General features: G+C 47.4%; 1 protein-coding gene across 1 annotated transcript; it reads right to left on the bottom strand.

Annotated features, from left to right (window-relative positions):
* Positions 1 to 3,927: 3,927 nt before the first annotated feature.
* On the bottom strand, positions 3,928 to 15,821 carry LOC129666068 (alpha-1-antitrypsin 1-6-like). Its single transcript, XM_055593096.1, is given in 6 exon segments — positions 3,928 to 4,113; positions 4,931 to 5,089; positions 5,923 to 6,098; positions 6,101 to 6,181; positions 8,969 to 9,600; positions 15,769 to 15,821. Coding segments are annotated over 6 exon segments (1,287 nt in total).
* Between the last annotated feature and the right edge of the window lie 925 nt (positions 15,822 to 16,746).

Raw genomic sequence — 16,746 nt, 5'->3', positions numbered from 1 at the left:
CAAAAAACCCAAACCAAACTAAAACCTGTGGTCTCTGTCACACTTAGCATAATTTTCTGTTTGTTCACGGGCTGTTTTGTGACACTTCATTTTTATTTGTTTATATTTAGATTTTCAAATATTTTACTGTGAAATGTAATATGCTAATTTGCAATAGCCTGCAAAGTTGCAGGTTCCCTTGAGGCACCTTCCTAATTACCATGTCTTGGTTGACACTCTCTACTCCGTTTTTCTTCTCCCTCTTCTCCCCACTCTAGACCTGTCTACCTCCAGTATTTCCCAGTTCACTTTCATACCACACGTGTGCTATAAGCCCCTCTTCTCTCCTTTAAAGCCTGTTTTCCCCCACATGGTCCCGATTCTAGTTTTCTAATGTTGACACTCCCTCGGTCCCACCTCACCTTCCCTGAGTACCAATCCTCAGGCATTGGGGAACAGTGTTTTTGATGCTGTTGGTGGAATGTTCTTGATGGCTTTCGGGTCTCAGCTCCCTTAGTGCTCATCTGTCTGACTGTTGGTTGATTATTGATTATTGTCCTACTATGAGGACAGATGGACTTGCTGTCGGCCTGTGTCCTCTGTTCAGCCTGTGTCAGGAGCTGTGATGTTTGGCATACATAGATGAACGATGGCTATTCTTTCATAGTGAGTTGAGTGGCATGAACTCCCATATTCTGTTTACATTTTGTAAAGCCAAACACAGCAATTCTTTTGGTGATTCCTGGGGATGGTCTCATTAAGAAAGGCTAGGCCTACTTGTTTCCTCTCCACGTTTATATTTTCTGTGTTTCAGTGTCTGCCTTGAAGGCTATTCCTTATTATCTGAACTGACGGTAGCTCCTCTTGAGGTGCAGTACCTTCTTGTTTGCTTCTATGCTCTTATCCTGGCCTAGCCAGTGCCTTCTTTGACTGCTTTAATCCTCCACCCTGTCTCTAAAGACTCCATTACATGGCGCATCTCGCCTCTAGCGGGGCCCTTGCGCCATGGTTGCCTTCCTGTCTGTTGCACTGGAAACATCTGCTCTGATGTGAGCTACATGGCAGTGGACACACACCAGGGAACTAGGGAGGCACCAAAGGTGAAAGATGGGGTCATGGACCCAGATAAGGAAGAGGAAGGGGGCGGGCAGGGGGCAGCCAGGTTATCGGAGGAGTTAATGAACACACCTGCCCCTGTTTTCTGGCATTTGCAGCAGGAGGTCAAAGGGTCTCTGGGGCAGGATGATGACCCCAGAAAGCAAAGGAGTGAGGATTTTGGGTTGTTGCAAGGAACTCTGGGAACTATGTGTTGATCAGCCAGAACTAATGGTTGGGTTAGTGATCATTCAATCCCAGTCAAGGTGTGGGTATATGGCTGGGCTTAGATTCCAGAGGCATTGCTTAAGAAATAGGTGAGGCAAACACAAGAGGAGCAGGTGGTCTCTGTGGCCTCAGACCACTGGGTCAACATGCCCAGCACTCCTGTAGGCCCATTGTGTGCCTAGAGCTCAGAGGAAGGCTACTTTCCTTCTCTGGCTCTGTCAGGACGGCAGCTAGATGCTTTGGAGTCCCTCATGTACAAAGTGCTGTGCTAAGCTAGGCAGGAGGCTGGCACCTCCCACCCTGTGGGCTCAGGAGGGGGCTGGTGAAAGACTCACTGACCGGGACTCACAAGGCCAGCAGGAGACATGTGCGCTGTATGCACAGCACCAACTCTCTCTCATGCTGTTGCTCTGGGGACTCGTGGGTTGAGTATAAAAGGGGATATTCAGTCCCTCTGTGTACAGGGGACTGTTGGTGGAGGAACGCCCAGGGCAGCTTATGAGCTTGGCCATGTGCTGCTGTGACCGGAGGCCTGCCTGCTCTTCTCTAGGTTTTGTCCAGTAAGAGTGCCTTGTATCACTTTTCTGGAATCAAGGAAGGGAGAGAGTTCTGTGGTTACGTTAGCCCACCTCAAGCAGCAGCTGAGAGAAGGGTAATAGGTTCCTGGCCATCAGGGGCCTATGGCTGTGCCTGAGCCATGGTATCTTCAGTCAGTGTGTGCTTCCACTGCCCTGTGAAGTTTCACGTGTGGACCTAGAATCTGTGCTGTGCTAGTCAGTTTGCTTAGGAGCAGAGGAGAGACAGACAGATCAAGTACCTAATGCCCCAGAAGGGTTCCTTGGTTTGGCTAAGAAGAAACTGATGGTGTCCATTCCAGAGAATGGGAGCTTTGCCTTGAGGATGGGGAGAATAAAGTCCCTTCATTCTCTCATGTACATCTGTTCCATGCCATACTCTTCTCAGACAGATGTATGCACTCTGACCAGACATAGTTATGCACAAAGACTGACAATGACAGGGACACACCACACTACACACACAAACACACACTCTTATTCATGCACACTCTGTCTTGGAGCCCTCTCACATTGGAGGTCACACAAACAGAACAGGACATAAACTTAGCTATCTCTTCAGAGCCCTAGTTCTGGCATGGAAAGGAAAGCTGTTCAAATAATGCAGTCTGTCCCCCAGTGGCCATACTCTGGACTCATGTCCAGGACAGTGATTTGTTCCGGCTACCAGTGACAGCTGTGAGGCTCCTGACAGCACTGCATGTTCCAAGCTTAAGGCTAGAGTGCTCCAGCAGGAGACGTTCTGAAACAAGGCTTAGTATGAGTGGACAAGTGCCAAACTTTAGCCCACCACAAAACCCTACCAATCAGCTTCTCCTTGTGTCCAGGTGAGCCACCCCATCACCACTGGCCAGTGGCAGCTCCACTGTGCTTTCTTGGCTTCAAAGTGATGCCTCATTTCTCACCAGATCTGTGAAGCCTATGGGTACTAAGGGAAAGAGTGTTTCCCAGCACTTTCCAGGGGGGGGGGGAAGGCAGCAAGGTTGGTTCCCAGAGAATACCCTCAACAGAAGGACACCATCTCTCAAAACGGCACACGGGCAACTGAGATGGAAAAAAAAAAAACATACGTAAACAAAGTAGGCTTTATCATCCCCAAGAGAAATACTGAGGCCCATAGTTATGGTGAAGTAACAAAGGCCAGACAGCTGGTGTGTGTCAGTCTCTACTAGAACCCAGGTCCTGGCACTCTTCAGTCCAGTGTCAGTAGAGTCAGGAGGATGGAGTGACTTATCTTTGGCAGAGGGCCATAAGAAGAAGTGTCTCTTGTAGAGAGATGTTTGGTGTGTGTTAGTTACCGAGTCCCATGAAATCACACAGCCTTGATCTAAAATATTACAATCTTATGATTCAAGCCAATGCTTTCTGTCCACATTTAGTCCTGGCCCTGATGACAAGGGTGAATCCTGTGAGCTACTATGAGTCACTAGACTTATGCTTTTCCTTGGAATGGTATGTTGAGAGCCTTGAGACGGGGCACTGACAGACATAGGACTTCAGGCAGATCTCAGGAGGACCATGGGAAAGCACAGGTGTTCTCCTGTAGTGACATATCCTTGTCATGACCTTTTAGAGCCATCCATGGCTTCATGGTCAGCAAGGACGAGGAGAACAAGGTATGTGGCCTTGATCCAGTGGCTTGACTGGCTTATGGAGACAGAGGACATTACCAGAGACCTTCCTGTTCATTGGCAGGGAAGGGATGACAGGGACAGAGGCTGGGGCCCTGCTCCAGCCCAAGGAAGAAGAGCTCTATCTACCATCTCCTCCAGCCATTCTCAGCAAACTCTGGTGAGATGAAATAATACACCCAGAAGGGGACAGTGCTGGATATGTGACATCATGGGGGTCTCCTAAACACAGATGCAGGAGACCCTGAGATGCCCTTTGACCTGGAGTCCCCACACACCTCAGGGAGTAGAGGAAGACACAGACACCACAAGGAGAGGGCTTTGCTGGTTTCACCCAGGCATGGGTGAAGCTAGCCCATGTTTAGTGTCAACAGGGAAGGGACATGGCTCTCAGGAGAGGGGCTGACTCCCAAGGGCAGTTAGTTTCTGTGATTTACCACCCTGCCAAGAAAGAGGGGGAGGCTGTTTGTCCTATTCTCAATGAAGATTAAGAAGGGTCTCTTTAACCGGAGAACAGGAATACTAGCCCACTCTTCTTGATTGCAACAATTCAGAACAGGTTTTATCCCCTTGTCATTAAGGGTCAGCATGGCCTTACTTATCACCTGTAGAAAGACAATCAGAGGCCTGTCAAAAGGGGAAAACACCTACTGCGTACTAGGGTAAAATCTCATTTGGAACTCAGGAAAGAAGAACTGCAGATGGTTTGTGTCCACCCTTTGTGGTACTATTGTTCTGCCCTCGGTGGTCCATGGTAGTGACCCAAAGCCCCTCTCCCTTTCTCTCCAGCCTTTGCCTGCTTTGGCCCATTCCCTACCATGCTCCCTTCCTGACTCCACCTCTCATGGCCTTGGATACAACTCACACCTTCACAGTGGGAAGACCATTTGGATTTCATGTCCTTTGCACAAGGGTCCCTGTTCCAATGTGTAGCTGTGAGCTCTCTGGGGACAGGGTTTCTGAAGATGATCTTGAGTGTCCAGACTTCCAGGGTAAGCAGCCTGATCTGAACTGCCTTCAATTTCCCTTAATCATTGGCATCTTTGGAGAACTCTTTAGAACTTCTGACTTTGTAGTTGACCAGTTGCTCTAAGTGTCACAGATGGAAAATTCTAAGCTAAAGTCTCAGGTCACTGAGCCCAAGCCTCTCTATATGAATATGGGTAAACTGAGCCCCAGCAACTCAATGGTCCTGAGCAACAGTGAAGCTGATGTTCAGGAAAGCCATCCAGGGGAGCTGCTTACATTATCAGCAGCTTTGACCTCTGACCCACCCTCCAGTTAAATCCCAAAGGTCCCCCCGAGAGGACCAACTTTGCCTTGATATACACCCTTTACCCTCCCCTTAGCCTTGTATCTGAGGTGCACCTCTACCTATTTGACTCAAAAAGACACTGGAAAGGCACTGTGAGGTGACTTCACCTTGAAGGACTTACGAGGTGTGTCATCTGTGACCACTGAACTGTTGGCTTCATTGCTGAAAACATAGGTGATTCCTAGTAGGTTCAACACTGACTCCAGGTTATGGGTCTCAGACACTGACAGTTCTGGGATGTGCGCACTGACCATCCTGGTGTGCAAGAAAAGCAGGTTTTCGTTAGTGTGGAAGAAACAATGCCTTTGTCCCGGGGGCCCCTGGGATGGCACCTACTCTGAGAAGCCCTTCAGGCATACTCAGGGTGTCCGCATGGAACCATGTTTCACTATGCCCTACAGTATTTGGTCACCCCTCTTACTCAGCCAGGGAGACCCCCAAGACATGACTCTAAAGAGAGTGGAAGTCAGTGTAGCTGAGGACAACTGCTCACTGGTGAGGCCAGGCAGCAGAGTGGCATCTTTGCCTGCAGTTTACCTCAGGCCTGCCTGAGCCTGGGTTTGCTTGGAGAGCACGGGCTCACAGATTTGTGCAACATGTCTCTGGGCACCCAGTAAACCCCAGGCAAGAGTGACAGAAGAAGAGATTGCCTTGCAGTCATGCCCTGGCCTCTCTTTTCTTGTCTGAGGTTTTCTATACAGATTCCTCCCCTGTCCTCCAAACACTCCCAAGGAATGTCCACCTTGACCTCTACCCCTGAATGTGGCCAGGTCCTGAGAGCCATCTCTATCTGCTTGGCTCAGCCATAATTTATGTGACAACTGTCGACCCTGCCCTAAGCTCTGCATATTGAGGAGGGAGTGTGTCCATACTGGGGTGAGATTTCCCCCAAGGTCAATGGGTTTACCTCTTTATTTTGAGTGCTGTTTCTATCAATGAGCCTGGCCTATGTTGTGGAAATGAGCACCAAGTCTGCCTGAGAGCTCAAAGTTGCTGTGGCCTCAACTTCTGGCCAGTCTTCTAGGGTCTTTGTCATTTACTGATCAGAGCTTGGGTGGCTCTGGGTAGTTCCTGGCACTGAGGATTATCTTAGGCTGAATTGTTGTGTCATCCGGCGGAAGTGTGGATAGGTCAGTCTCTCTTCTGCCACGTGCATCTTCCCTTTCTCAGGTAAGATGAAATAGATTGTGGCTTCGATTAAGGAGTGTCCATATATAAACGCCATGCTAAACCGATCCTTGACTTGGAATAGATCATACACATCCACACTATGGTCGGTACCTTGCTGGGCCTCTTATTTCCTGGCTGGAAGTACTCCATTTTGACAATCCGACACTTAACGTTGCTGAAAATTTTGGCTGGAGAGGATGAAGAGGGATGTCAGACAGGGGTAGGTCTAGGTCTGTGGGAGAGTAACAGAAGAAAGGAGCCAGGAGACTCCTCTTGGGACCCCAGTTTCATGAGATAAAAACAGAATAAGAATTGACATAATATGGTACAAGGGCTTCTTTAGTGTCACTTTAACGTGGGGTGTGTGTGCCAACTTTGGGTATGTTTTGGCAGATTCCAAAAGTAAAGCGCCTTAGGAAAAATGTTCACTATTAAGTTTGTTTGATGGTTCCCCGGGGATGCTAAATGGTAACAAATGCAAGTAATCCCCGGTCCCTAAGTCACAGCTGCACACTTTTCTTCTAGAGGCTCCTTGTTTTTGGTAGACAATGGTTTAGTCAATATTCAAGCAAACTTTTATGGTACCTTGAGCCCTTTCCTGAGCCTGAGATACAGTGCAGATGCTTGGAGGCAGATAGGAAGTAGCCTTCCTAATAATGTACAAGAACATGACCATCATGGCCATTTGAGTAGGTAGGGGCCTTAGGGACATATCCTCAAGGTCATCAGAATAAGTACAACCCTCAGAGCTCCTGACCCCATGTTGCCGCTTGGGTACTGGGGCACAGAGCTCCAATCCCAGTCCTTCAGAAGCCTGGGATCCACTGGTTCAGCCCCAGACACTGCACCAAGGTTCAACCTATCTCCCTAGCTAAACTGACCAAACCACAGGGCTCCCTGCCACTTCAAGAGGGCTGTACCCAGCAAACACAGTGTAGGAACAGCAGCAGCAGCCCACCAAATTCAAAGCAAGTAACACAGCGGCAGGGTAGCCGTCTCCAGGACTTCTCCTGGTGAGAGGAGAGCCCCAGTGACTACCAATGACCACAGTTACCACACGCCCATAAGCCTGAGGTGAGCTGTGGTAATTCCTGAGAAGCACTGGCTATTTGGTGACCATACCCAAAAAGCTGAGGAGGCTTCCTTTGGGAACAACTATCTTCCTGCCAAGGGGATTCTCCCCACCCCAGGATTCCAGGAGGTACCAGAAACTAACAGCCAACACCTAAGACAACCAGAAATGTAGAGGCCAGCATAAAAGCACAAACAACAAAAGCCAAAGAAATATGGTATCTCCAGAGCCCAGTTATCCAGGGGAAAGCAGCCCTGGACACCCTATCATAAGTGAAATTCAGGAAGATGACCTTACACCTATGCTTATGAAGAGGATAATGGAGAAAATTAATAAAATGCATAAAGAATTAGAGGAAGATAAAGTCAAACAGATTACGGCCACGTGCATACAGGAAGATGCAGCCAAACAGTTTGTGGCCTTCAGAGAGGAAATAATTAAGTCAGTGAAAGAAATAAAAGAAACAGAGGAATGTTCAAACAGGTGAAGGAATTGAAGGAAATCATAAAAATACAGTCAGACAGGTGAAGAAAATCAACAAAATGGTTCAAGATCTGAAGATAGAATTAGAAAATTGAAGAAGACACAAATGGAGGAAATCATGGAGAGGAAGAACTTAGGGAAGAAAATAGGAAGTACAGAGGTAAGCATAACCAATAGACTACAAGATATGGAAGAAGGAATCTCAGGTGTGGAAGATACAATGGAAGAAATCTATGTATCCATCAAAAAATGTTAAATATAAAAAATCTCTAACACAAACTGTCCAAGAATTCTAATATAACACAAAAAGGCAAAACCTAAGAATAATAGGAGTAGAGGAAAAAAAAGTTTTCCATCTCCAAGGCCCAGAAAATATTTTCAACAAAAATCATAGAAGAAAACTTCCCCAATTTAAAGGAGAGGCTTATAAGCATACAAGAGGTCTACAGAGCACCTAATAAATTAGGCCAGAAAAGAAAATCCTCCCACTACGTAATAATCAAGACAGTAAGTATACAGAACAAAGAAAAAACATTAAAAGCTGCAAGGGAAAAAGGCCAAGTAACATATAATGGCAAACCCATCAGAATCACACCTGACTTCTCTCAACAGAGACTGTGAAATCCAGAAGGACCTGGACAGATATCATGCAGACCCGTGTTCTCATTAGAAAAGAGGGGGTGATGGGGATGGAAAGGCAATGAAGCTGTGGTGTGGAGGCTGTGCTCTGTAAGATTTTGCCCTGGGGAGAGGGAGCTCAAGTGAAGGGGAGCAGGCTGTCTATTCCCTGGGGGAACAGCTGCTCCTCTCAGGGTCCTGACCTAACCAGTTCCAAGCAGGAGGTCATGCTTGGGGTCAGAGTTATTTGATGAAGTGCCTGTGCTCCACAAAGTTCCATGCACTCTGTAACCTCACTTCTTCCATTGCCTCGCAGCACTGGGCTAGCTTTGTTGTAAAATGGTTATTCACAAACAGAAAAAGTGGCTTGCCCTGTGTAGACAGGTAAGGAATGACAGAGGCCACATTTGATGTCAATGTTTTCAGGCTCCAAAGTTATCTCCCTCTACAGCACTTACTGTGTCCAATTACAATCCATGAAAACTGCCTTTCTTATGTCCTCATGCTATAATTTGTTTTGGAAATCACGCATATTCTCCTGTTTTACTCAGAAAGATTTCAGAAGAGCATCTGTATAAAGGATGGTCTGTCAAGCCCAGCTATGAGCTTATTTAATCCATCATCCTCCAGTCACATGGACTGTTGGAAAATGTTACACTGCTTGTTGGTGGAAGACTAAAAACGACACAGACATCCTGCCCTCCTCCATTTTGGGGTGCCAAGGAGACAGAACATTGGAATGTGAATATCTGTTTGGATAAATTCCCCTGGAGCCAGCTGAGCCAAGTGATTTCACCCTTACCATTAAGGTCAATGTAGTTCACCAGGGCAAGGAATGTGTCATTCTCCAGACTCTTGACTGCATCTACAATCTCCTTGTTAGTTTCCTTCATCATATAATTGTTAATTTGTGTCTCAGCCGCCCTGCTGTCTGTGAGGTCGATGGGGATGACTTCAGAGTGGTATAGGTCCTTGGCTCCTTTCACAAATTTGTCTACCTTGTTCAGGCCCTTGTTGATGAACATGCTGCTACCACCTTTTAGTTGGGCTTGTGCTGTACGCAGCTCGACTGAATGGAGCAGATACCAGAAACACTTGTGGATCTCATCCTCAGTCAAGCCTGTTTTGTTGAACCTTAGGCATTCCAGGATATGTTGGCTATTGTTACCTTTGGCTCCCAGGGCAAACATTGAAATAGCAGCAACAACTCTAGTTGGGGAGAATAAAATATTTCCATCTTTTGACTGTTGGGCCATCTCTTTGAACAAAGAAATGGAGATATTGCAGATGGTCAAAGCTACCTTCCTGCACTGGAAGGGATCAATGCCTGGATTATTGTCAAGTCCTTCCTGATAGTCAGTCTTGTTTCTGGGAAGGAGACAGCACAGGACAGCTAGCAAGAGGAGTCCATGGGAGAAAAAGGATTTCATTATCCTGCAAGACAGAGAAAGGGACACATCCCCTAGTCAGAGCCAAGGCAACTTTCACTAACCAATGATTGACACATGTAAAAGCAACCACAGTTTCCTACACCTGAGCTTTGTGCTCAGCCTGGACCAGACACTTCCTACAGCCTTAAATAGAAAGAGTCAGTGATAGCTCTCAGGGCAGGTCGTGTCTACCTGGTCTACACTTCTCTGATATGTAAGAGTACTTTGCTTTCCTGTCTCAGTCCCATAGAGGAACTACACAGTCTTCCACTCCTTGGTGAGGATATAATAGCCCAGAGTGGTGAAAGAATCTATTCAGAGTCCATGAGCAGGGACTATGGCAGGACCCTGTCCTACATAAGGCTGTCTGGATCCTACTCCACTCCCATCTGCAATAATCTAATGCAAGAGAAACTTCTCTGTTTGACCAAGATCTGTGCCCCTAGAATCCATAGGAGCTTGTAATAAAGATCAATTTCTGAGCCTCATTTTAAAAACAGAAGGTATTTGTAACATAAATACAGACATGGGTACTTATGCCTGGATATGATGTAGAGAGCAGTTTGTAGGTTTGGCAAACTCTGTGCTTCAGAACCACCCTGAGAGCTGTGGGGTGAATGAGGAGTGTGAACTCAAATAAAAAAGAGAGAAGAGGGGTTGGAAGGGCGGCACCACAGCTGGGGAGTTAATGAGAATATCTTTCCCTGTGGATAAGGAGTTCTTCCCAGGTGGTCAAGGGCAGACGGCCCCTTTGCAGAGAGAAGAGGCCCAGGCCCCTGGGCTGTCTTAGGGAGCCTTTAGAAACACACTTTTAAGGGTAGCAGTTTTAAAAGAACCATTTTCTCCTCTAAGAGAGTCTTGTGTGAGTCCTAGAATCCACAAGCAGAGGTCAAGGTTCGCGGCTTTGGGTAGAGGGTCTGGATCTGGTTGTGGCCCAAGATGAACATATTGGGTGTGGGAATAGGGGTGGTGGTGGATAAGACTGCCCGAGGTGTCTCAGCCCTCTATGCCCAAGGTGGAGATTAGAGAAAAGTAAGAGATCCAAAACCAGCCCAGGCCTAGAGGGCTTCCTCAGGGAGGGGTAGGCTCCCCAGTGTTCACCAGTGGGTATTCTGTGTGCTGAGAATGAAGAACAAGGTCTGTTTTCTCCTCTGGATCTGCTCTCAGGACTTGCATTTGTGTCTCACCTTCCTCTCTGTGGAGGGGGTATGGAGACAAGTCGTAAGGTTGGCAGTGCCCACCCCATGGGTTCAGGACTTACTGAGTAGAGTTGGCTAAGACAATGGGAAGCTCGTGGGCTGGATGTACAGCACAGACGTTCCCTTCAGCTCTCACCATAGGGAGTTATAGGCACAGCAGAGTGTGGGAGACACTTCAGTCCCTATGACATCTCATGCTTGAGAGAGCCTGGGCCAACTTGTAATCCAGACTAGAAGACGATGTGCCAGGTGCTGCTGTTGCCTAAGGGCCTGGCTGTCTTTCCTTGAACTGACTTAGTGAAGTGTAGCTGGCCAGTGCTACCCTTCTAGGAGGAAGACAGAGGGAGTCCTGTGGCCATAGCAACCTAGTTCAGAAATTTGCTGAGAGGAGGCCATGGGTCTGCATTCATGCCTGGCCTCAGTGTCTTTAACAATCATCATCTGCCTGAAGTTAGTGAGTGTGTTTCCCTTCTTTGTCTGGGAAGACTCACTTGGTTACTAGAATCTGTGCTGTCTTGCATTCAAACCCAGTTGTCTTGGACAGAGCAGGGATATAGCCCAGTGCCTTGGAAGACATTTTTGATGTAGCTGAGAGGGAATTAATGGTGTCCACTCCAGGGAGGAGGAACTCTGCCTTGAGGACATGGAGAATAAAATTCCTTCATCCTCATGTGTGCACCCACTCCATGTACCCATGCAACAGCCTCAACCCCAGATGTAAGCATTGGGAGCTGCACTTCCTGTCTCTCTAACCCTCAACAACCTGCCGCTGGCAGGCCTACAAGGGTCTTGAAGTTTCATCTGGTACGCCGAGCAAAGATACAGGTTCTCTGCCTTTTTAAAGGAATGGAAAGTACTCTGACCATATTCTTTTGCTTGTCCATCCATTCCAAGATAGGCATGTGGCTTACGGGCATATTATAACTTGTGGATATCATGCTGTCCTGAAAACAGGACAAGGTCTGTTGTCAAGGTCTCTTGACAACGTCTGTCAAGGTCCTTTCATTTCTTTTGCAATAAAGGAGAAGTGACATTGCTGGGGCGTGTGACCTGTTGGTTGATTTTAATGACCAGATTAATTGGACTATAAAAGGCCTTGGGATATAATGACACCTAGCTCTTGGTCTGTCTCTGAGTATTTTCTAGTGCTGATTAGATCACGGGGCAGTTGACTTTCTCTATGGCCTAATTTGTCGATGGATTCTTATGATGCCATTTTGGGGGAAGTGATGAAAGCAAAGATGATTAGCTGGCTGGAGGCACACACCCAGCGACTCTCCCAAGAACTTCATGTCGATTATATACTTCTTTCTATCTCTCCTCTTGTGCTCATGTATGAAGAGCTGGTCCTGCCTCCTGGCTTCACATCTCAACCATCACCTTTCCCTGATCACCTTCTCAACCCCTGGTTATGCTACCCACCACCATTTGTTTCAGCCTCATCCTAACCCCCTTTCCTTCTTAATATCGGGGCTTGGCTTTCCTCTCTTCTCCTGGTCAAACCCCTCTCTTCTTTCTCCTAAATGGACAGGCCCTCACAATCATCCTTACTACCCCGAACTGCAGCTAAGCTTGATGGCTTTCCTCAGTAGGTCCACTTTTCTCATCCAGCCCTTTATACCATTCCCCCAAGGTAATCCTCCTTTTTTACATCTCTAGCCCAACCGGACCTTGCTCTCTTAAGTTTTGGAAGACACCAAGGTTAACCAACCTGTCTCCAGTCTCAGAAGAATGAGGCCTCATACTTCTGCTGAAGCTCAAGCCTGACCCTATTGGGTCATGCCATTGCTCTTCTTGTACTTCCTCCTGCTCACACCCATCGGTAGTGAATTCTATGTGTTGAGATTTGAGCTTCAGGAAAACTATACTCAGCAGTTTAACCAGACTACTCATTTAGAGGGGTCTGGAGCCTGCACGCGAGCAGATTGCAAAAAGGAGATAATTATCCCTATAACCCCCCCAAAATCCACTTCTAGAACATCTGTTTCCTGTGCTTTCATTCTCTACGATCAAACTAAAAATTACTGCTGACATTGGCCAGAGACTTATGAAGGCTGCCCTTGTTGCTCCTGTAAGAGACATAGCACCTACTCAAAAGGGAGTTCTAACTTTTATGCAGAATTGAAAATCTTTTACATTCTAATTAATGACCCATGGCACACCGCGTGGCAGACGGTGGTAGTAAGCTTTACTATAGCATTCACCACAGTTGCCCATCAGGCACAATAACAACACAAAGAGTGCAAATCCACTTTCCCAAGCCTCAGGTATAGACACAGTAGAAGAAGTGGTCCAAAGCTCCTCAAAGGCCCCCACGTCTGTTTCTCATAATATTGATGCCAATTCCCCTATCATATGGTCTCTTGTTTCAGACCTTCATCTCTGCATATCAACTCTTAAAGAATGCTCTGCCTAACGTCTTTGGGGCATGCTGGTGTGTGTCTCTCCTGGGTCAAAGTCACAACCACCCTTTGTGGCCTCACACATTGCCTTACTAGATTCTTTCACTTTGCCACTCGTTAAGTGCACAAGGCCAGCCATCTCTACCACCCCTTACCTCTCCCACATCTCCCTCTTTGGTGTCACAAATTGCTTTAATTCTTCAGGGACACACTTTGTGGGCACCCTAGAGTCCACAGATTGTAATAATACCCTACCCACTGATACTACCACTCAGCCCCTATGTCCACATACTTACAGTGCCTCAAATATCTGTGGTTCTCACACATATCATTGCCTACCTACTGGATGGTTGGAACTTGTACCCTGGTCTTCCTTTTTCCAAAACTGGTGGTACCTGGTGAAGAACCCTTGCCAATTACCGTTACCGGGTTTATGGCAGCATGACACAATAAATGGGCAAGTTAAGTCATACCATTTCTAGCAGACCTGGGCATAACTGCTGGTGTCACCAACACAACAGCAGGACTGACGACTTCTCTAGCTATTTACCATAAGCTTTCCTCCCAGTTTATCCAGGGTCTCCAATGGGTGGCTCAAACCATCCTTACCCTCCAAGGCCAGGTAAACTCACTGGCCAAAGTAGTATTACAAAATTGCCAATTTTGTAATTTACTAATGGCAGAGAGAGGTGGTTTTTGTCTCTTCCTTGGGGTCAAATGTTGCTTTTATGTTAATCAGCCAGCATAGTAACAGATGATATTCGACAACTTCAGACAGATCTCCAAAAGCATAACAAACAGATCAATGCCTCTGGCCAGTGGTTCACTGACAGTCCCCTATGGAATTGTATACTCCTCTTTTAAACCTGCTTCTCCTCATTTTCTTTATTTTAGTAAGTGTGCCCGCTCATAAACTTCTTCCATCTAAAGTTTTGCAACAGCAAATTCAAAGGATCTCTAATCAGACTTTTCATCGGTTACTATTACAAGATTATTGACCCCTAACTATGGAGCCAGGCCCTGCAACATCCAATTATACCCTGACCGGACTTCTCCCAAAGACATCAACACCCCAAATCATCAGGAAACCGTCTGATGACAACAATGCCCCCTTTCCAACCACATCCTTTCTACCTTCCTGATTCTTTATTAAACAAAAAAGAGGGGAATGTAGGCCTGGAGCTTCAGCAACCCACCGCCTCAGCCTTGGACTGGGCCTTGGCAGTTGAGCCATCACAGATATGGAGGCAGCTCTGGGAGATAACCGGAGGCATGGTGCTCCACTCCCTGATCAAAGAGGCTTCCGCCCCATTAAGCCAGCTGCCACTGTTCTCCACAGTCAAAGCAGCCTGCAGCAGCAGAGGGATCAAAGTGGTGAGTGCCCATCCAGCTGAGGTGGCCTGCCACCCCACGCCGCCCTCATAGCCCACTGATGTGGAAGTTCCACGCTGCAGCAATCCTAAACTGTAGCCATCCTAACCTACCCCAAGGCTCTGGATGGGCCACTTCAGCCACCCCAAGCCTTCCTGATGCTCTCCTTCCTGAGCTGTGGTGACCTGCTGCCTTCCCTCCTTCCCCTTGCATCCTCTGCAGCAGTGAGAAATCCAAGTGGCCCACCACTCCCACTTTTTCACACACCAAGAGCAATGAAATTCCACTAAAATTCCAAGTGGCTCCCTGACAGTTCCCCTTCCTGCCTCAGGGCAGTCAGCCCCTGCTTCCTACCCTGGGGCTGTGGAGGCAGGAGACAATATTGCTGCACCTGTCAAGACCTCAGTGGGAGCTGTCCATAGTGATTATTCCTTCCCTTCACTGACAGCTGTATCTGTGGAAAAGGAGGTGAGCTCAGGCTCTTAGGCTCATCAGGGGCTGGGGCAACCCTCCATTGATAGCTGAGACCTCTCAGACCTGGGTGGTTCCTGGGCTCTCATGCCTCAGGATACCCCTGGGACACAGTCCCTCCTCAGAACTATGTGGTTCCTGGACTGTTTTGGAGATATGCTCCACAGGAGGGGTGCCTCACTTAGTACTGTATGCCTGAACAGAAACCTGTGGCTCAGGAGGCCAGAGGACCCAGTAGAAGGTTGATGTCATTGCTTTGCTAAACATATGTGACATGTCTGTCAGTTTGCCTCCTGAACATATGTGTCTATTCACTTAGATTCCCGTTGCTGGTAGTTTAGGTCAAGAAGGCCTTTTGAAGTAGATCGTGATGCCGGCACAGATTTACCACCAGTCAAATGGCTAAAGATAGGCTACTGCTGCCTCGACACACTGGCCCAATGCTCAGCTCTACATGCAAGAAGAGGATCGTATCTTCCAAGGCTCAGGGAATGTGGTAGAAGAAGAAGCCAAGAAAAGGGGGGAGTGTTGTGTATCTGCTCCTCCAGACTGAAGCATTTTCTCATGGAGGGAGAGGACCCTCAGAGGCTCAAGAAGCAAGATCTGCAGGCTCCTTCCTGAGGAGTAAATAAGCAGTAAATAACTCTCAGGCTGGACACCTCTTCACTGGGGTAGCTTCCTGCAAATTATGTAAGGAATTTCAGCCACAGCCCTTTCCTGATTTCTCACTCAAGTAGCTGTGTCAGGCTGTTCAGAGATGCAGCTTCTGAAAAGTCAGCCATGCTCCCATAAATAACCACACACTTAATGCCCTTGTGAGGAAATCCAGTAGAGTCATTCATTCATTTGTTCACCAAACAGGACTCGGATAAAAATCTTTGATATTTTGTTTTATTTTGTTTTGTCATTGCCCTCTCTATCTGGGGTGAATAGAAATAGCCTCCCCAGAAAAGAATTTATATAATACCCAGGCTTGAAGTAATCCAGGCAGAGAATGTGGTGGGGAAGGTAGAGACTGATGCTCAAGTGTAATTATTGTGGTCTGGGATTCCGACTTTGGCCATGAGAAATGGAAGATCTAGGGTTTCATCTTTGATGATGACTAGGAAGGGCCTGTTGAACATGACAGTGAGGACCTTAGGCCACAAAGTCTGGTACAGGTCAAGGCCCTCAGGGACTTGCGTCTCTCTTTCTTCAATTCTCAACACAGCCTTATGCACCGCCTAGGGAGAGAGCAGGGTGGGGAGGCGGCAGCAGGTCAGAGGCTGTGCTGTTCACACTCAAGGCTGAAGCAAGCCTCCACGTGGGAACCTCACTCAAGGAGGGCCTCCCAGGGGCCCGTGACCTCCTGATCAGTCTTACCTTGTTCATGACCCCCTCTCTTCAGGATCGCTCAGAGCCTTTTCTGACTTGGCCTGCTTTTTATTTTCTGCCTTTCTGACCCCCATGTCTGATACCCTTTGGGGCTGCCTAAAGCTGTGTCCTCTGTAATATATATGCACTTTCTAGTGCACAGTTTTGAGTTTTTGTTTTGTTTTGTTGCAACAAAGACTCTGACTGTGACCCTCAGAGTGCCCAAACTCCCCAAACCTGAAGCTCATGTTCAATCACTTTTGTTTCAGGTCTACTAATTTTCCCAGAACTATTGGCTAGTTCCCTCATAAATTGAACTTTGTGGTTCACTTGTAACTTAATGGAAAATTCTAG

This window comes from Psammomys obesus, unplaced genomic scaffold, assembly GCF_907164565.1.
Source record: "Psammomys obesus unplaced genomic scaffold, mPsaObe1.curated_primary_1811, whole genome shotgun sequence".
NCBI lineage: Eukaryota > Metazoa > Chordata > Mammalia > Rodentia > Muridae > Psammomys > Psammomys obesus.
The sequence above is the reverse complement of the archived record's forward strand: the minus strand, read 5'-3'. Positions and strand labels throughout refer to the sequence as shown.